This window comes from Podarcis filfolensis, assembly GCF_964270895.1.
Source record: "Podarcis filfolensis genome assembly, chromosome: 6".
NCBI classification, from domain to species: domain Eukaryota; kingdom Metazoa; phylum Chordata; class Lepidosauria; order Squamata; family Lacertidae; genus Podarcis; species Podarcis filfolensis.
This window is the reverse complement of record NC_139609.1, coordinates 16,034,365-16,055,070: the sequence shown is the minus strand read 5'-3', so window position 1 is coordinate 16,055,070 and position 20,706 is coordinate 16,034,365. Positions and strand designations below refer to the sequence as shown.

Genomic DNA, 20,706 nt, shown 5'->3' with positions numbered 1-20,706 from the left:
CACAACAAAGCCACTTTCTATAAGCAAACATTATCTTCAGTTCTCGAATCCAAATATCATTATTTCTTTTTCTTTTTCATGCAACAATCCTATGATAGGTTTCCAATCGTTAACAAATGTCAACAATGACTTTTCTCTGATCAAACATGTCAATTTTGCCATCTCAGCTAAGTCCATTTTAACCGCCATTCTTTCTTCGTTATCAGCATGAGTTTTTGATGTTCACTCCTTTATATACCTGCACATATTTGTGGTGTTGCTGTTCCATTCCATTCTCCTTGAGGAAATATTTCCCTTGTTTCAGTATTAATCACTATTTACCACAGGCACATTCAGACACTCTTTCATGGCAGTTTGCCTCAATGCATCTTTCACCTATGATACTTCTGAGAAGGCAGTGCCATTAAATAAGGAAGAAGTACCCACGGCCTTTGTGGCACTGCCAAGTATTTCTTCTCTGGCAATTGTCAGGCAACTCGGCTTGTCTCCGTATAAACATATGGCAGTGAGTGAATCAGTGCTTGAAATATGGCAGAAAGGTAGAGGGAAACCTTATTTGATTATGTTGTATTTATAAAAGCATTTATATACTCTCATAAAATATCAGGGCGGTGTACAGCAATATAAAAACATAAAAGACCCTTCAAAGCAGTACAGAGCAATAATAAAAATGACTGGGTACACAATGAAAAAACTAAGCAGATGCAGAGCCTGTTGTCATAGAGATGAAAGTCAATATTCTGCTGGAAGAGCTTTCCACAGAACGGGACCAATCATCACTTCTGCTTGAGTCACCTGGAGCTCTGTCACATGGGGGAGAAATAACAGCCCTCCAGATGATCTTAGTGCTCAGGCTAGAATATAAGGGCTCAGGAGGTCCTTAAGGTATCCTGGACCCAAGTTGTTCAGGGCTATGTACCTCAATGCAAGAGCCTTGAACCAGGACTAGTAGCATATGGGCAGTCAGTGTAGATCAGGCTTCCTCAAACTCAGCCCTCCAGATGTTTTTGGCCTACAACTCCCATGATCCCTAGCTAGCAGGACCAGTGGTCAGGGATGATGGAATTGTAGTCTCAAAACATCTGGAAGGCCGAGGTTGAGAAAGCCTGGTGTAGATGTTTTAACAGAGGCGTCACATGCTGCTGGCCCTCTAGCCCCATGAAATCCACATCCATCTCCTGACTCTCCCAAATTTTAGTCCCCCAAACTCTAGCTAGGTGAGTGGCCATTGCAAAATATAAGCAAACTCCGGCATACACATTCCAGGCCCAAAATTGAAGCATTGGGGCAGCAGCTACTGTATATTAAGCAGGGGCAGCAACTCACAGGGGCTGAGCCCTTTTGCCCACCCCCCATATTTTGGGGAGGGGGTTGCCCCCAATATCCCTAAAAAATCAGGGGGAGAAGAGGGCCAAGCGTGGAGCCAAGCACAGCGTGGCTTCAGTTACCAGTTCCTTCTCCTCCTCCTGCCGCTTAGGGGAAGGGGGGGTTAAAGCAGCCCCCTGCTGGTGGCAGTAGGAAGAGGAAGAGGAAGAGGAAGATAAGGAGCTACCAGTCACTGAAGCCACACTGCCACTGTGTTTGACTCTGGCTTCAGCTCTTCCCAAAATACTGAGATCAGGCATGCAACGTCCTGTCCCCCCCCAAGCCCTTGCATGCTGGTGCCTCTGATACTAAGTGCCAATGTGAAATTAGGTTGGTTTGTTCAGAGAGACTATGATTATTCCAAAGTTGCTGCCCCCCCCCCGAAATATAAACAAATCACGCTGCTACTGACATTATTTTTTACATTTGATTTGTATGGTTCAGTTCAATATTACCTGTGCTAAGTTAAAACATGACAAGATTTATCTGTGTTGTATGTATGTTCCGTTAGTGTCTTGATTTCCTCTTGTTTATGATAAGGCTCAGAAACAGATGGTGAAAATGGCCGCTTCCGAGTTCTCATTCTCCCTCTTTCGTAGACACTAGTGGTTTCTGTCTGATTGAAAGCGTAAGGAAAAGGTTTCGATAGATTTCTGAACCAAGAAACCTCGGGTAGGAATCCCTTTCCATGTGCAAGTAAACAATTTTCTGGGCTTCATTGAAACAGGACTGCGTTGCTTCTTGAATGTTTTTGATAACAGCTTCTCTTGCTTGACTATCCATGTTAATCTGAAAAGGAGAGTAAAAAGGTAAAGGTAAAGGGACCCCTGACCATTAGGTCCAGTCACGACCGACTCTGTGGTTGAGACACTCATCTCGTTTTATTGGCTGAGGAGCCGGCGTACAGCTTCCAGGTCATGTGGCCAGCATGACTAAGCCATTTCTGGCGAACCAGAGCAGCGCATGGAAACGCTGTTTACCTTCCCACCTGAGCGGTACCTATTTATCTACTTTGACGTGCTTTTGAACTGCTAGGTTGGCAGTAGCTGGGACCGAGCAATGGGAGCGCACCCTGTTGCAGGGATTCAAACCGCTGACCTTCTGATTGGCAAGCCCTATGCTCTGTGGTTTAGACCACAGCGCCACCCGCGTCCCTGAAAAGGAGAGTAGTTTTCAGCAAAATTAATAGGTTTTCTAAAAGAGTTTTGATAAGGCAAGAGGTAGGTCAAAGTGAGATGCTCAGAGGAGGAACAGAAGCCTGTGAAGTGAAGATGGAAGCACCCAAAGTGCTGTACCGTGAAAGTACTTATATACACACAGAGACCATGTGGAGTAGTGGTTACAGTGTTGGACTAGGGCCTGGGAGACCAGAATTCAAATCTTGACTTAGGCGCAAAGTTCATTAGGTGACCTTGGGCCAGTCAGTTCCTCTGAGGGTTTTGTCAGGATAAAATGGTGAGGAGGAGAACTATTTATATCACCTTCAGCTTTTTGGAGGAAAGGTGTGGGATATTAATGCAAAAACAAACAAATAGATAGAAAGATGATAGATAGATAGATAGATAGATAGATAGATAGATAGATAGATGATAGATAGATAAATAGATGATAGGTAGTAAATATAGTATTGACACCCATTTGGAATTGAAATGGATTTTTCATGTTTGGGTCACCTTTGCATAATATGCTTATTATGAAAGCAGTCTGTCCTTCCCCAACTTTTTTGTGTGTGTAACAATGACATGAGGCTTTCCTTCCAAGAAGCAAATCCTAATGGAAAACAGGACCTTTCACATGAACATGAAGCCACAGATGGCATATTCACCACTGAAGGATTTCATCAAGATGTTCCCCTACTGTTACTTTTGCCACTGCAGTGACCTATATTCCAAGCCCATGTTTAAGCTCTTTAAAACAGTACATGATGAATTAATTAATTGCCTTCTACAAAAACATCTCAAGATGATCCACAATAAAAATACCAAAAAAGCTAAACATGCAAACAAAAGAACAGGTTTAGTGGGGGAAACACTATCCTATCACCAGTGATGTAGTAAGAGTCTCTCACATTGGTCTGTTGGTGCTGCAACCTGCCAACAGAGTGCCCCCAAAGGCACACTCCTTCATTGTCTCCTGAGGCAGACAGATGCCAAACAACCATCCACTAGCCCCGTTGGGTTTTATACATGGAATTGGGAGGGGCACCATTGTCACTGCAGGCAGCAAAATGTCTTTGGCTGACTCTGTTTCTAAGTTCTGTTCACACGTGGATGCTCATCTAAAGGGCAGCAGTGGAACACTCATGAACAAGGATCTCAGTGTGTTCTGCTTGGTTCATGAGCACCTCGAGTCCTCTTCAGCAGGCAGATGTGATATTGCCAATCTGCCAGTTAGGCAGGTCTCATTTCAAGTGAAAGCCTGGAACTAGTTGATGTGGCTGTTCCACTATTCCATTGTTTATACCAGGCTTCCTCAACCTCGGGCCTCCAGATGTTTTGAGACTACGATTCCCACCATCCCTGACCACTGGTCCTGCTAGCTAGGGATCATGGGAGTTGCAGGCAAAAAACATCTGGAGGGCCGAAGTTGAGGAAGCCTGGTTTATACCTTGTAAGCTCCTCTTCTCCTGTCCCAAGCTCAAAAAAAGAGCACCAAACATTGATCCTGCCTTGGATTTCATGGAAAGACTGACACTCTGAGCCTGGGAAACAGGCTGGTATGAGCACACCATTAGTGTGAAGTTCTGTTACTTGGGTTTTATTTGGGTTTCTCTGCCTGAAATTTAGAGAGTGGCATGGAAGATTTAAGAGCAGCAGGAGTCTCTGAGAAGTTAATGTTTCTCCATTATAACAAGACTACTGAGGATGCAAAGGAGGCATAAATTTATTGCCTGTGCTACTACAATTCCAGGTTATGGTGTGAAGGCTCAAGAGATCACCATCCCCTTGCTGATGCTAAGAAGGTCTGGATGTATTGACTATCTGGGAATCACTTTGGGTTCTGTGATAGAAGAAAGGTAGGATATAAATATAAGAAAAATAAAACAAAATAAGGTCCCCATCTTTAGCTTTCAATTGCCTGAAGAGATATCTGAGATTATTATATAATAATTTTTGGAGACTTCACTGTTTAATTTGCATAGATAACAAGCACCAGACCCAAAACAGACTTTCTGTATTCCTCTCCAGATCATCAGCTTACCTCCCTCGGAGCCTGAGGCTGTATATATTCCTTGAAAAGTTTCTGTGCCATCGACATTCTTTTTCTCTGCGATACGATCTTCTTATACTTTTCACAAGCAAACCAGAATTCAATGTTCTCATCGCTGTATTCAGTCTTCAGGTAGGTTTTGTAGACAATAGGCCCGTCTGAAAATCAGGGGGGTCAGTCTGTGTGGTAACAATGCATACCCTCCAATGTGTTGACTGCAAAAAGTGGAATGCACATCTTCCAAGCCGTGCTCTCATGTGAGTCATTTGACCTGTGCAAGATCATGGAGCCCAAAAATTCTCTTTCTTGGGGCCGTGCTGATGTAGACTATTGGTACCATGTTATACTGCTGCTGGAAGGACTGCACTGGTGGCCAGTTAACTACCAGGCTAAGTTCAAGGTGTGGTACTGATGTACAAAGTCCTATACAGTATAGCTTTGGACCCAAATATCTCCATGATCATGTCATCCCTTATATAGCCAAATGATCACTGCACTTTGCAGGAAAGGCATTCATGCTTTTAACATTGTTTTTACATGTGCAATTTTAAAAATGCAGGTTTTTAAAATATATATATATTCTGAAACGGCTTCTCAATGCTTCCTCAGAAATGATTAATAAAATACTCATTTTTAACGCAGACATACATTATCTCATATGTTTTCCTTTAAAATGGGCATTTTGCATGCGTTTTTATGTAAAACATGGGAAGTGGGGTGTTGTGCACAGTTTTTGAAGCAAAATTGCATTGCAAAATTTACACACACAAACAGATCCCCACACTTATTTAGTATTCTGGTTAAAAATCACATGATAACTCACATTTAGTAGCCATTAGTTTTTCAAAAGACTGAGACCACTGCAGCACTTCCTCCAGACTTACTCTGTGAGAAATAAGGGAAATGAAAACCATGTGTTTAGAATAGCAAATAACTACAGCGCTGTGGTCTAAACCACTGAGCCTAGGGCTTGCTGATCAGAAGGTTGGCGGTTCAAATCCCCGCGACGGGGTGAGCTCCTATTGTTCAGTCCCAGCTCCTGCCCACCTAGCAGTTCGAAAGCATGAAGTGCAAGCAGATAAATAGGTACCGCTCCAGCGGGAAGGTAAACGGTGTTTCCGTGCACTGCTCTGGTTCGCCAGAAGCGGCTTAGTCATGCTGGCCACATGACCCGGAAAAACACCGGCTCCCTCGGCCAATAAAGCAAGATGAGCGCCGCAATCCCAGAGTCGGACATGACTGGACCTAACAGTCAGGGGTACCTTTACCTTTACAGCGGCCAGCTAGAACAAAATGACCTTGTGCACCTTTAATTGTAATTCTCTTGCCATGCAAGGTGAGGAACCCCTACCTGAAAAATGAAGGTCTTAAGGATCTATTCTGTTCTGAGCTGGTTAGTTAAAAATGTGAAGTGTTGTGCCTTCTAAAAGGAAACTGGACTTCAACCATGCAATTCTTTTCCCCATTATTCCTCAACCTGAGTTCCCAGAATTCTGGTGCTTAATCCCAGGTAAATGGGTGTAGGATTGCAGCTATGGATGGACAAATCTGTCAATTTTGGTTTCTAATTTTTTGAATCTTAAACCCAATTCTTTGTATTTTCACCTCCTTTTACATTTTTTTAAGTCCTCATGAAAATTCATTAGCATTTTAGAGTGAAGTTTTCCTAATACACTTTTTTTCTCCTACACATTTTTGTATGTTTATGTTACTTTTAAGTGAATATGCATTTTTTGCAAGCAATTTCTCCCTATTTGATGCATGTTTGCATGTTATTTTTTCAAATTAATGTATGCATTTTTCTGCATGTTACTGGGCTGGAGCACTGCAAAATTCTGAGAAGCGTGAATTTTGAAGATGGACTATGTTGAGGCTTGCATTTTGTTTCAGAAAGTATGAATTGGGTAGGCTCACCATTAAATGTGAACTGAAATGAATTTCTCTCGCACCCCCAATTTTGAAGATCTTGCATTAAAGAAACAAAATGGAGTAGCCATCCTGGGCCACCTAAAAGTTAGAGGACAATTTTCTTCATCCCCACTTGGCCTGACATCAGTTCCACATGCTTACCAAAGCCACTTAATTATTACAAAGTTCGTTCCTAATCCATTCTTGATTAAAAGCAAAATTGGCCTTTGTACACTGAACCCAAACAAAAGATTCATAAACTTGCCTTGCACAACAGCTGTTTGCAGGATTTTACAGCACTGGTGATTTATAAGCATCACTGTTATTTGCCTTTGGGCATTTTTAGCTTACCCTAGCAAAGTGTCTGGGTCGTTTCTGTGTGTGTTAGCAATAAGAAGATACCCCCGTTGATAAAAAATACATTCTATTCTTTGTTTGGTTGGTGCCTTGAACCACCACACTCCTCCTACTGTTTTGGCAACCTGGGATAGCTCAGTCAGTAGAGCGTGAGACTTTTAATCACACGGTTGTGGGTTTGAGCCCCACATTGAACAAAAGATTCCTGCATTTCATGGTCCTTTCCAGTTCTACAATTTTATGATATATAAAACACCAGCAAAGCTCCATGTCATGTGACTTTGCTCCAGCCCTTCACCTGCTATTTTGCACCATCCTAGGGATAGTATTAGGGACGCGGGTGGCACTGTGGGTTAAACCACAGAGCCTAGGACTTGCCGATCAGAAGGTCAGCGGTTCGAATCCCCACAACGGGGTGAGCTCCCGTTGCTCTGTCCCTGCTCCTGCCAACCTAGCAGTTCGAAAGCACATCAAAGTAAAAGTAGATAAATAGGTACTGCTCCAACGGGAAGGTAAACGGCATTTCCGTCCGCTGCTCTGGTTCGCCAGAAGCGGCTTAGTCATGCTGGCCACATGACTCGGAAGCTGTACGCTGGCTCCCTCGGCCAATAAAGCGAGATGAGTGCCGCAACCCCAGAGTCAGTCACGACTGGACCTAACGGTCAGGGGTCCCTTTACCTTTACCTAGGCATAGTATTATATTTGCTAGTGGACTTGTAGTGGCTGGGGAACTTCCTTTGTCAGGCAGAATGTGGGTAAATTGGGTACAAAGGCTGGTAAAAGCAGCGGTGCTCTTGGGTGTTTCAAATTTCAGTGGCGCCTTGTATGGTATCCCTCCCCACCTCTTGCCTTCCATTCGGCTCATATGTCATGGCTGCGACAACCTGTGGCACCGCCTCAGCTTGGTGCCCAGTGCAGTTGAACCGAGTCACACTGTCCTAAATCCACCTCTGACCTAAAAGTTATGAAATTAGATGTAAATCTCCCTTGAGAGTTTGGAATAGGAGATGTGCTTGCATGGGCATAGCCAGGGGGACAGGGAGGGGCAGCTGCCCCCCTAAATCAACAAAAATCAATAACAATCAATAACAATACATAGCAAACTAAGGTTCTGTCCCCCTAACAAAAATCCTGACTATGCCCATGTTTGCTTGCCCATGCGTGTTTGCAGCTGCTGAGGAGCCCAGTTTTATATAGATTAAGGTAAAGGTAAAGGTACCCCTGCCTGTCAGGGCCAGTCGTGACAGACTCTAGGGTTGCGCGCTCATCTCGCTCAAGAGGCCGGGAGCCGCCGCTGTCCAAAGACACTTCCGGGTCACGTGGCCAGCGTGACGAAGCTGCATCTGGCGAGCCAGCACCAGCGCCGCACACAGAAAAGCCGTTTACCTTCCCGCTAGAAAGCGGTCCCTATTTATCTACTTGCACTTAGGGGTACTTTTGAACTGCTAGGTGGGCAGGAGCTGGGACTGAACGACGGGAGCTCACCCCGCCACGGGGATTCGAACTGCTGACCTTTCGATCAGCAAGTCTTAGGCTCTGTGGTTTAACCCACAGCACCACCCGCGTCCCTTATATAGTTTAGTTTATGCCATAAATTTCTGACAATATTTTACTTTTATTTTATATTTTGAATGCAGTTCCTCCAAGCTCAAACTTATGAAAGCCCACACACGCTCAACGATGTTGCAAAACCCTTGAAACTTCTAAATTAATTTTGACTTGCAAGAATAAGTAATGCAACAATCTCTGATTGCCTTTCTCAAATATAAAAGGAACAGTTTTGGCACGCACATCGCTTTGAATAACCTTGCGAACTGTGATGTTAACACTTAAATCTCGTTAAAGTTTCAATAGAGAATTGGAGTGATCATTCTGTGAATTTGCTGATGCTCGACCTGAAGGAATCGGTGACAAAATTTGCAAAGGAAAAGGTGCAGCAATTGAGATTTTGATGCGTCTGAAATAGAAACTTAAAATCCCGCCAAAAAACCCATTTATTCAAAAGTTACCATACAGCTTTGTCCACTGCCATAATATCACAGAATAATCACTCCAATCCACTCCAGTACAGTGGTACCGTGGGTTACAGACGCTTCAGGTTACAGATGCTTCAGGTTACAGACTCTGCTAACCCAGAAATGGTACCTTGGGTTAAGAACTTTGCTTCAGGATGAGAACAGAAATCGTGCAGCAACGGTGTGGCGGCAGCAGGAGGCCCCTTTACCTAAAGTGGTACCTCAGGTTAAGAACAGTTTCAGGGTAAGAACGGATCTCCAGAACGAATGAAGTTCTTAACCCAAGGTACCACTGTACAATCAGAGATTGTTGCATTACTTATTCTTGCAGGTTAAAATCAATATAGAAGTTTCAAGTGTTGCAACACTAGGTGGCAGCCATGCGGTAGCAGCCCATGTGGTGTGGCTTTCCTCTGTGGGCAGGGTGGGCTGGGTGGCAGCAAGGTTAAAGCTGTGCAGGCAAATCAGCAGGTCTCATGAGCCTTGCAGAGACATCCTGGCAGGTCTGGTCTGAGACTTTCACGGCCTCTGCAAGCTGTTTCCAGACATCAATTTCCTGTTAGCTCTTGGAAACTGTATCTTGTCTTGATAGCATGTGTTACTGAAATCATCGTGCCAATCTAGGCACTTCAATTATTTCTTTTGATAAGCTACTTTGTAATAGCTGTGACAAATCAGTTGTGAATGTAACAATGTGACTTATATTAGGCATGACTGTTTTTCCCCCCATTGGTTTCAAAGTTACAGCTAATTTTAGGAAGATTTATAGGGCAGCAATTGTTCAGCCGCTTACGTTCAAGCAGACATGTCTAGGATTACATTGCTGGCCTTTTTTAGTTTAATAAATAAATGAAATAATAATGAGCAAAGTCTTTTACTTAAAAAAAATTACACACACACACACACTCTCCCCCAAAGTAGTTTTTTAGCATAAGATCACAAAATGCCACTTCCCATTGATTCTTTCAATGGGATGCTTACAACTCTCTTTGAAATCAATGGAATTTAAAAGTAGAAGAGACTAACAAAAATCAGAACAACTATAGTTCTCCGTATTCTATCAATGTGCTTTTTTCAGATTGCACTTACTTTGAAGCGATTCCATTTGTGCCATCTCTGAAGATGTTGCAAAGCCAACAGATTCTGGGACTCATTATCCTAGTTGAAGAAAATAGGTATACATAAGCACTTGATGCATTCTGTATTATTACAGTTACCATTCCCCCATTCCAGTTTTAGGGAAGGGATTCCCACACAATGGAGTCAACATTGCCAGTCTTCATGTCATGTTTGCAGACATCTTTGTTGGCAGAGTTTGTCTGCCAATGGGCTTGGTGCCTGAAGCCAGCTCCCTGTATCCCTGGGGATACTACCATCTTCTATTCTGTAGACATGACCAATACTCTGAGGTACAATACTCTGAAAAGCACCATGAGCATTGACAGCATAGTAGTAGTAACTGTAGTACTAATGCATAATACTCAGCCAGGTACATTTTTAGGGCATGAGTATGGCATATTCTTCATGGTGAAAGTCTTTATTCAATACTTAAGAATATAAAAACATGCAAAATCAATTAAATGTTACTTTCAGATGGAGACATCTTAATGCATCTTCATTTTTATCCAACAATATATTAATGGATCTTGCAACATAACGTTTCCAATAAATCTTTATTTCTCTTAGGAACATTAAAGGTTCCAAGAAACCCTTTTCCTCTTTGAGCATAATTTTTTTTTTGCACTGTTATTTGACATATTGTATCTATAAGTTCTTTATAAAACCCCCATATTAAGAATCTGTTTGGTTATGGATTTTCTTGCACCTTGTTAAAATGGAGCATTTCACAGTAGACCAGACTTCCTTCCCTAGTCCTGATGATACTTGTTCATTTTTTCATATAAGCCATAGCTGAAACACCCAACATATAAAGTGGACAAACTCACAATAAAATCTTAGGATGACATGTCATTGGTGTATAAACTGCTAGATGAGATTCTGCCCACAACACATAGTCATGTATATTTTGTGCTGCAAATCTATTTCTAATCTTTGGCACTGCCAGTGTCAACAGAACTACTTTGTAAAGGCAATTCCCCATTCAAAACGATAACATGTTTCCACAGCAGCTCCTCTTCTACAACCTGTGCCAAAAATCATTGCCCAGGGAAGGCATATTATAGATAGATTATGAGATAAATCCTCTATCTTTTGAAACCAAAAGATAAAAATATGGCATGTCTTCCTTCCTGATAGCACTAACTAAAAGCAGAGAGTTGCATCTCCCTCTCAAACGAAAGCTGCTTAGTTGGTGCAGATCTATTGCCGTATTATAATCATATTTTAGAAGAAAATGCTATTGAGACAGTCTCATATTATTGATGCAGTCAGTGATCTAGCCAGCCAGCCAGGTCTTTGTCCAGGATACTCCATTCCATCCTGCTTCCTCCCAGTTTTCCCTTCCTCGCTCCTCAGGTACTGCTGTTTTGACTACATAAAGATCAACTCTCAGAGAACAAGTTTGTTGTTAGTATATAGGCTATCATCCCTAGTACAGTTAAAGGTAGTTGGCTCCCAGTACATTTCCAAGCACAATTCAAAGCATTGGTGCTAACCTTTAAAGCCCTAAACGGCCTCAGTCCAGTATACCTGAAGGAGTGTCTCCACCCCCATCGTTCAGCCTGAACACTGAAGTCCAGCTCCGAGGGCCTTCTGGCAGTTCCCTCACTGCGAAAAGTGAAGCTTCAGGGAACCAGGCAGAGGGCTTCTCAGTAGTGGCACCCGCCCTGTAGAAAGCCCTCTCATCAGATGTCAAGGAAATTAACAACTATCTGACTTTTAGAAGACATCTGAAGGCAGCCCTGTTTAGGGAAGCTTTTAATATCTGAAGGACTATTGTATTTTAATATTTTGTTGGAAGCCGCCCAGAATGGCTGGGGAAATCCAGCCAGATAGACAAGGTATAAATATATTATTATTATTATTATTATTATTATTATTATTATTATTATTATTATTATTATCATTATACCTGAGTCCCACTGAACCCAGTGGAATGAGTCACCTGCAAAGTATTTATATCTTAAAGTTTTCAGGGGACCTTATCTGTGATTAACCGTAGCTTGATTATGACCCACAATATCTAAAGGCATGCCTAAAAAACGTTGCTCCCCTCTTTGTTTTGTTTATATTAGACCTGTGAATGTGGGGAGGCAGCCTTCCTTCTGCAGAAGCAATAGGAGGAACCAACACTTCCACTGCCCCCTCGTGGACTATACCTACAATGCTCTCACCCTGTCCATGCTGCAGATAATTTTATCAGAGGGTCAGACTAAAAGTGGGAGAACGATGGGTCAATGGGTCAGTCAGCTATCCTTGGATAAAATGCTCCTTGAGATGCAAACATGGTTTTAGATTCTGATGATGATGATGATGATGATGTGCAGATTGGGTAGGTCCAGCTTTAAATGTGAACTGAATTGAATCCCCACCACCACCACATCCCTCATGCCAACTTCACCTCAGGCCACAAAATGTCTTGAGCTGGCTGTCCTTTAAAATTTGGGTACTCTAAACTCTCCCAGGCAGGCCTGCCAGACTCCAGAGAAACAGTCCATTGCCACTGTGCGTTCTTCGCTTCACTGTGAGGGGCTTTCCAGTGGTGTAAAGTGAAACAACTTTGCTCCTTATTCAAGAGAGCAGGAATGATGGCACCAATAGCAGGGATAAAACGAGAGCTGTAACGTCCAAGGTGCCCGAGAATAATGCTTCACAGAATGAGGTGAGCACGTAGATGCCCAAATCCTATGCTCTCAACTGTGCTTGGTAGTTTTTGTTTTCACCTGACACTCTGGAGATTCAGGTGAAATCAGACTTCATGCTGAAGTGAGTAGAACATATTTCTTTGTTGCACAGTGTATGAAGAATGCTCCACCTTAAAGACAGACCAGTTGCCTCCTGGAACATAAAGCTCCTGGAACAAACAAAAAAGTGTTAAGCAAATATCTATGGCTCTAGGAGGTGCTGGGAGAACAAAGGGCCTATTTGTGCACTGTGAAAGGTGTGCCCCTTTCCTTTTTTCAGGCAAGCCCTTTTGATAATAAAGGCCTGGAGGCCATCTGTTTGGTTTTGCATCACTGTTTAGTGTTCCCACAAGGGTTAGATTGGGTCTTCCAGGAGAATTTAACCCCAGTTTATAGGAACTCCTAGGGGTCATGGGGGCTTTGAGAGGGCCAGGCCCCCACAAAGTTGATGGGCATTCCCATTCAAATGGAGTGTACATGATGTGATCAAATATGTGGGGCTTACCTGCCCCCCTATTTTACTCAGGTTGGCACCCCTGCCCCAATTTGAGTTAGGCATGCAAAAGTCTCTTTTGCCCAGGGTTTCCAGGCTTCTGAGAACTGACACACACCAAGACCCATGTCACTCTTACAAGTCCCACAAAGGGTTACCTTAAGAATGTAGGATCTCAGGGATTCCAAAATTACCCACCTGAATTACCCTCCATCTGTTGCGTCAGCTAGAGTACTGGGTGTGCTTCCTGACGAGAATATGGTAAGCCCAGAGTGCTTGACTTATGCAGAGATACAACAGGCAGACTCATTTGAGGGCAAGTAATTCTGTTGCATCTCTGCTTTGGGTTCCAGCCACATATGATCTAGAGACATGACATACTTTCTGTGGAGTCTGATTGGAAGCTAGCTGGGTGTTATGCTAGCTTCCCAGCAGGTGGTTTGCTGCCAAAATCCTGTAGAAGATGTTAATTCATTTTCTCTACCTTGTTTGGCAGTTGTGGGGAGGCAACTGTCTGCAAGACTGAAGACAATTTGTTCTCAGTTGTGTGGGTGGATGGGGAAGAAGAGGAACTGAAGTGTCAATAATCTGGTCTCCTGCTAGTGTGTTTGCACCGCACTGACCTTGCCACCACTTCACCCCTTCTGCTAAGCGACAACGACCCACCTGTCACGAAGCTGGTGTAGCATCTCTGGTCCAGAAAAAGGCAATGCATTATCTGAAGCCTCCTCTATGAAAAGGTACTTTGAGTTTGAATGGGCTTCAGAAGCAGTACTTCTTCTTCATACCAAGAGAAGAAGAAGAAGAGTTTGGATTTGATATCCCGCCTTTCACTCCCTTTAAGGAGTCTCAAAGCGGCTAACATTCTCCTTTCCCTTCCTCCCCCACAACAAACACTCTGTGAGGTGAGTGGGGCTGAGAGACTTCAGAGAAGTGTGACTAGCCCAAGGTCACCCAGCAGCTGCATGTGGAGGAGCGGAGACGCGAACCCAGTTCCCCAGATTACGAGCCTACCGCTCTTTACCACTACACCACACTGGCAAGAAGTCTTGCACAGCAGTGAGCTATTCATGTCCTGCTTGTGAACTTCCCAAAAGCATCTAGTTCACCATTGTACCAGTTAGGATGCTGGACTAGATAGGTTCTGGGGCTGTTCTATAGTCGTATGCTGTATAACTATTAAATAAATTTCTTGCACCGTGATAGAAGTTAATCTCGTCACACCCTAGTGTCCTTTAGAGAGCATACTTTGATAATTGCTACCTCAGGTTTCACAAGCTGTCATACCATGCGCTTCAGACACATAATCCAGCACGAATCAAATCCAAGGCAGCCATATTGGTGGTGGAATTTAGTGGCAACTTAGACAGGAGTGAAATTCCATGATCCCAAGAAATTTTGCTACCTTCACCTGATTTTTCTTGACATTTTGTCTTCTGTCCTTTGGCCATTTCCATTAGTGAGAAGTAGGATAGTATATAAAGCATAGCAGGTTGGCCTTAGACTAGGGATGGATCAATTGGTCAATCTCAGGTTCTCTTAAAGGTAAAAGGACCTTGACCATTAGGTCCAGTCATGACCGACTCTGGGGTTGCGGTGCTAATCTCACTTTATTGGCCGACAGAGCCGGTGTACAGCTTCTGGGTCATGTGGCGAGCATGACTAAGCCACTTCTGGAGAACCAGAGCAGCGCACGGAAACACCGTTTACCTTCCCACCGGCGTGGTAGCTATTTATCTATTTGCACTTTGATGTGCTTTTGAACTGCTAGGTTGGCAGGAGCAGGGACCGAGCAACGGGAGCTCACCCCGTCGCAGGGATTTGAACCACCGACCTTATGATCGGCAAGTCCTAGGCTCTGTGATTTAACCCACAGCGCCACCCGCGTCCCTTCAGGTTCTCTTAGTTGCTCATATTTCCACTATTGAGTTCAGTTGGCCATATTTCCACACCAGCCCCCCCTTTAATAATCTTCACCATTTGCCAGCATTTTACGTATGTCATTTTTCTTAATATACACATTTTTTCTTCACAATTATATTCCACATGCACATTTTTTTCAAACAATTTCCCTTAATATAATGGATTTTTGTATGTAATTTCCACTAATTCAGCTGAATGAGCCTTGTGACATTTACATCTTTGAGATTTCAAACCTTATCTTCTCCATTGACCCACACACCTGAGAACAAATCTATTTTGTGTGCCTTCCAACAACTATAAAAGAAAGAAGAGAAAAAGAACTAACCTTTTCTACAGTATATCTTTATCAGACACAGATGAGCCTATAATATATTTGTTAGCTGAGGACAAGGAGAAAGAACTCCACAACTTTTTTAAAGGGCATCAATGTTTCATTCCCATTATACAGAATTGGCACTTAAAGTTTTAGACTGACCCCCATTTAATGATGATTACTACCTGGAGATAGATATTTGCATGGATAATTTTATAGAAAGGATGTTTGAAGGTATCAATTAACTGGTCTGTGAAGGAAGTAGGTTTAGAAATCTTGGCCACTTGCTCCTTTTTAAAAGAAAAAAACAAAAAAATAATAATCATAAAACAAAACTTCCCTCTGCGTAAGAAAGATAGGCAGGTTTTTATTTAACGTTATTTATTTATAGGATTTATTTTCCACCCCTCATCATGAGTGATCCCAGGGCATATAACAACAACATGAAAGACAGCATAACAACAAAACACAATTGAAGCATATCATTAACACATCCTCCAATTCCTTCCAAAATTCTCAAAACCCTATTCAGATCAAATGAGATCAGTCCTTAGCTGGTGTCAGAAAATAGCCAAGATAGGCACCAGCTAGACTGCCAGATGGAAGGTGCTCAACAACTGGGGTGCCAGTGCTGATAGATTGTGTACTCACCACAATATCCTCCAGGGTTTGGGGGGTTTTATTGGTTGTGGTTGTGGAGGAAATGATTTGCTTCTGTTTGAAATTTGACGGGTGCAAACTTCTTGCTGTTTTTAATGAGGTTTCTTCTGGTGGTGGCAACAGCAGGACTCGGAATGGAGGGATGTTTCTGAAGACCCCTCTGTTAAAGTGTTCCTTTTGCTTTTTCTTAAAGCACCCAGTTCTTTTCTTCTACAGCTGGAATGTCACAGCAGATAATGCTGTATATGGCAGAAGTTCTCGTGAGCTTACATGCAAACTTTGCTTGTGGTTAAGTGTGCAGTTTGTGTGTGTGTTTTTAAAAAAGAATGTTCCGTTGGCCTTTAATGAACCTTTGATAAGAGAATGCTTGTCCTGTCTCTCTCAGGAGATCTTTACTGATCAACCAAAGTGACTGAAGATGATTTAACTTTTGCATGAACGTTCGCATCCATTGTTAGACAAGGCCAGGATTTTGTGACTAATATTTTCCAGCCCCTTTTAATCAAATGACACTTCCTTTTGTCATTCCTAGAACCTTGTTTGAAAAGTGAATGGTGGTCAGAGATAAGCCTTACCCCATTTTTGCCCTGAGACAACTATAGCTGGTGAACAGGTCATAGATCATGTGCTTTCCCTGAGGTTCTGAGTTTTCAAATCTGAAAAGGATTCTTTGGGTTGTATTTGACTAACTTTTGCTCAGAGCAGAGCTGTTGACATTAATTGGCCTAAGCTAGCCATGGTTATTAACTTCAGTGTGTCAACTCTGAGAATAAGGTAGTTGAAGACAACTCTCCATTTTTACACAACTGGGATAGGTAGCCTGGGGACCTGGGCACTTGAAAGATTTCATGCGCTAACATGAACCTGCCTATTAGTCATCTTTGCAGTTAGCTGGGGTAACTGGGATGTTGCCCTACTTATGGAATGCTATCCCTAGAAAGTCTTGCCTAGTGCCTGCATTGCTATCATGAGAATATAATACATGGCTCATCTGCTCCAACATCCTGATCTCTCTTTTTTAAAAATAATTTTTATTGATTTTAGCATACAAATTTTAAAACGTACCTCAAAACTTATCACTTATACAATCTTTTTAGACTTCCATCAGCACCTCTGATGATCTACCATTTTAACCACTTCTTAACAAATCATCCTTCCCCTATCCATTTTTGCAATACTTCCAATAATACTCCTCACAAAACTTCTTGCAAACCTACACATGTCGTCTGATCTTCACAAATACTTTTCAAATAGTCCGTAAATTTACTCCAGTCTTCCGTGAATTTCTGGTCCCGCCGGTTTCGAATCTTTCCTGTTAGTTTATCTAGTTCTGCATAGTCCATTAACTTCATCCTCCATTCTTCATTCGTCGGTAATTCTTCTTGCTTCCATTTTTGGGCCAATAATATTCTTGCTGCTGTTATTGCATATAAAAAGAGCTTATATTCCTTTCTGTTTATATCACTCCCAAAAATGCCCAGTAAAAATGCTTCTGGTTTCTTTATAAATGTATATTTCAACATTTTTTTTCATCTCATTATATATCATCTCCCAGAAGCATTTCACCTTTTTACATTCCCACCACATGTGATAAAATGTTCCCTCTTTTTCTTTACATTTCCAACATCCAACATCCTGATCTCAAAGTGGTCAACCAGATGCCTGTCAGAAGCCCACAAGGAGGACATGTGTACAACACACTCTCCCTACCTGTGATTCTCAGGAACTGGCATTCCATTTTGCATGTCATTTTCACCAATATATCCATTTACAGGTATATGCACAGTTTACACTTGTATGTGCATTTGTGGACCCATTGCTTGGCTGGAGAACAGCACTGAGAAATCAGAAGAGTGAATTTTGAAGGCTGGCTATGTTTCAGTTTGCGTCTCATTTTGGGAAGTACGAATTAGGTCAATTCATTTAAAAATGGGAACTGAATTGGATTTCTCTGCAATAGATACGAAAGGCCTGCAAAAAAAATAAAGAGAAAGTCTCCTACCTAAGTCTTCTCATCCAGCAGAACAGGCGCAATATATTTTTCTGCTTGAGGCAGAGAAGATGAGGACTCTATCAATGATGTAGCACATGTGGCCAAACATACCCTCATCCTGGTCTTTGCCACAGAGAGCATTGGTTATGCTTGTTGATTGATGGGTTTGCTTTGTCTGTTGCCATGGATGGACCATTCGCTGGTGAGATTTGGGCTGAATGTTTGTAGCCACTCCACTCTCCAATAGCGGGGGACCTATTGAGATGATCTACCCCCAGAGACTGGTGGCATTTGATGGATTCCTGAATGCTCAGGGCCGTGGGAGCCATGCAGCATACATGACCCGGGCACCAAAATTTGTGGGTGCCTGGCCCCTTCATGGGGAATTATGTAGGTTCTCAGGTCCCCAGGGCTCCTGGGGAATGCTATGGGACATGTCTGACACTCCTGTTGAGGTTCTTGTCTCACTGTGCTATAGTGAGATGTGCAGAGCCATTGATACAATCTCTTCTGAGTGCCCTTGCTGTCACTCCATTGACCTGTGTGTAATGAAACAGAAATGCTGGCAGCTAGTGTGCAGGTGGTGTAAGTCTTGGTCTAAACCTGACCAAACACAGATGAGGTTGCACCACCATGCCTACCATGCCTACCAAGTAGCTATCCAGCAGAGCTTTTCTGGATGTTGAATGGGCATTTGTCATCTGGCCAAGAGAGCTTTGCTCTGCTGTAACAACCTTGCAAGGAACTTTAGGCACAAAAGCACTTTGATTCAGACCAAGTTGGATGACAGAAAGAGGGTGTCCAGAGAACTGTCTGTTCTGGTGTGGTGCAGTGGTTAGAGTGTTGGACTAGGGACCTGGGAGACCAGGGTTCAATCTCCACGCATTCACAAAGTTTATTGGATGACCTTGGGCCAGTCACTGTCTCTCAGCCTAACCTATCTCACAGGGTTGTTGTGTTTAAAATTACCTATGCCTAGAAAAAAGTATTGTCTGTGTGTAGAGCACTGTCCCATGTACATTTAGGGTCTCTGTGTGCCTTTCTGGACAATTTTAAGACAGACAGTGTAGATGGCCACAGATAGGGGTGTTGGAGAGTTCAGATGAAAATCAGAGTGGAATTTGCTGATATTCTCATATTTGACCCATGTCCAGAACAGAAATCAGCACAGCACATGTGATCAGTATTCACTGTTGTTGCTTTTAGTCTGCAAATGATATGTAATTTATTGCTTCCCCCCACCCTACATTTGTATTATATTTCCTCTGTATTGAAAGGAATAACTTTTGCATTGAAAGGAACGGTGTGAAATAACATAATTATGATATAATTACTTACGTAAAATTCCACCACAGTGGACAGCTAGTCCAATAATGCAGTTTTTGTCAAAAGCCAAGCTGCACCAGAATGGAAAAACCACTGCTTGTAATGAACGAAATATGAATGCCTTCTTACATTCATAGCCACAGATCAGAAATGTTCCTGCCCTTACTATATATGTTCTTCCAAAGATCAGCTAATGTCCACATACACACAACTTGTGGGCAAATATTTGAAAAAAAGCAACCTGAATTCCTTAGTTGTCAATAAATCACAACAATGTGTTTGTCCTCCTCCTCCTTTGTAATCCTGATCTGAAATAGTGTATATTTACATAGGATGCACATTCAGAACCATGAATTAAGCAAACTATGGCCTGGGAAGGGACACTTTAGCCTAGGCACAGTGAAGACCTCTCCCACCCCAAGAGAAAACAAGAAAACTACAATAAGTTAATATTATCTAGCGATGTGATCTGATAGTGTAGTACAGTAGAACACGTTGTTCTTCCACCCCAGCCAAAAGCACTTAAAATTTCCCCTTAAATGCTCAGGCAGAAAATAAATCCCAAAATGCATCAAAGGCAGTTCCAATACTTTTAGGAAATTAACTCTGCAGGAGACTTCACTCAGTTGTGAAAAGCATCTAGTGAATGCTTTTAAAGGCATCTGATCTGGTGGCCATTACTATTTTTGTGGGAGAAAATTCCATAGTTTCTATTATGCACTGTGTGAAAAACTACTTTCTTTTGTCTGTCCTCAGTTTTCCGATACTTTGCTTCAAAAGATGCCTCAAGTTCTAGCATTATGAATCTTAAGAAGGGAGAACAAAAGGGGCCTAAATTTGTCCATCAACAGCAGTTAGAACCTGGATAACAAACTGAGCAGGTTACCTGGTCATAATCTTCACCGCTAGAGTGAGATATTCTGTATTGTTACAGCAATGATGTTAAAATTTGCTTTTGAGTGGTCAACGTAGGACTGTCTACTTGCTGCACTTTTAATCCGGCCCAGCTCAAGCCACTAACCCCTGAGGTCACGAGCTGCAATGTCTAGATTCAGATTAAACCACATCCTTGACTGTCTACAACACTTCCAGTCTACAACTGTTTTCTATGCACTGTGGCAAATGGAAACTGCCATAAACAAGTATTAGGATGGTATGGGTTTCAGGTTCCTAGTATTGTCTAGGTCAGGGTTTCCCAAGCGTGGGTCTCCAGTTATTTTTGGACTACAATTCCCATCACCACTGACCACTGGTCCTGCTAGCTAGGGGTGATGGGAGTTGTAGTCCAAAAAAAGGTGGAGACCTAAGTTTGGGAAACCCTGGCCTAGGCCCAACCATAA

The 20,706-nt window shown here is 42.6% G+C and overlaps 1 protein-coding gene across 1 annotated transcript; it reads right to left on the bottom strand.

Annotated features, from left to right (window-relative positions):
- Positions 1-648: 648 nt before the first annotated feature.
- RGS13 (regulator of G protein signaling 13) lies at positions 649-16,377 on the bottom strand. The gene is made up of 5 exons (XM_083620363.1): positions 16,039-16,377; positions 9,945-10,013; positions 5,399-5,460; positions 4,567-4,733; positions 649-2,154 (listed from the first exon to the last, which is right to left on the bottom strand). The coding sequence occupies exons 2-5, from the start codon at positions 10,007-10,009 to the stop codon at positions 1,945-1,947; spliced, it is 504 nt and encodes a 167-aa protein (XP_083476489.1). The 5' UTR covers positions 10,010-10,013; positions 16,039-16,377; the 3' UTR covers positions 649-1,944.
- Between the last annotated feature and the right edge of the window lie 4,329 nt (positions 16,378-20,706).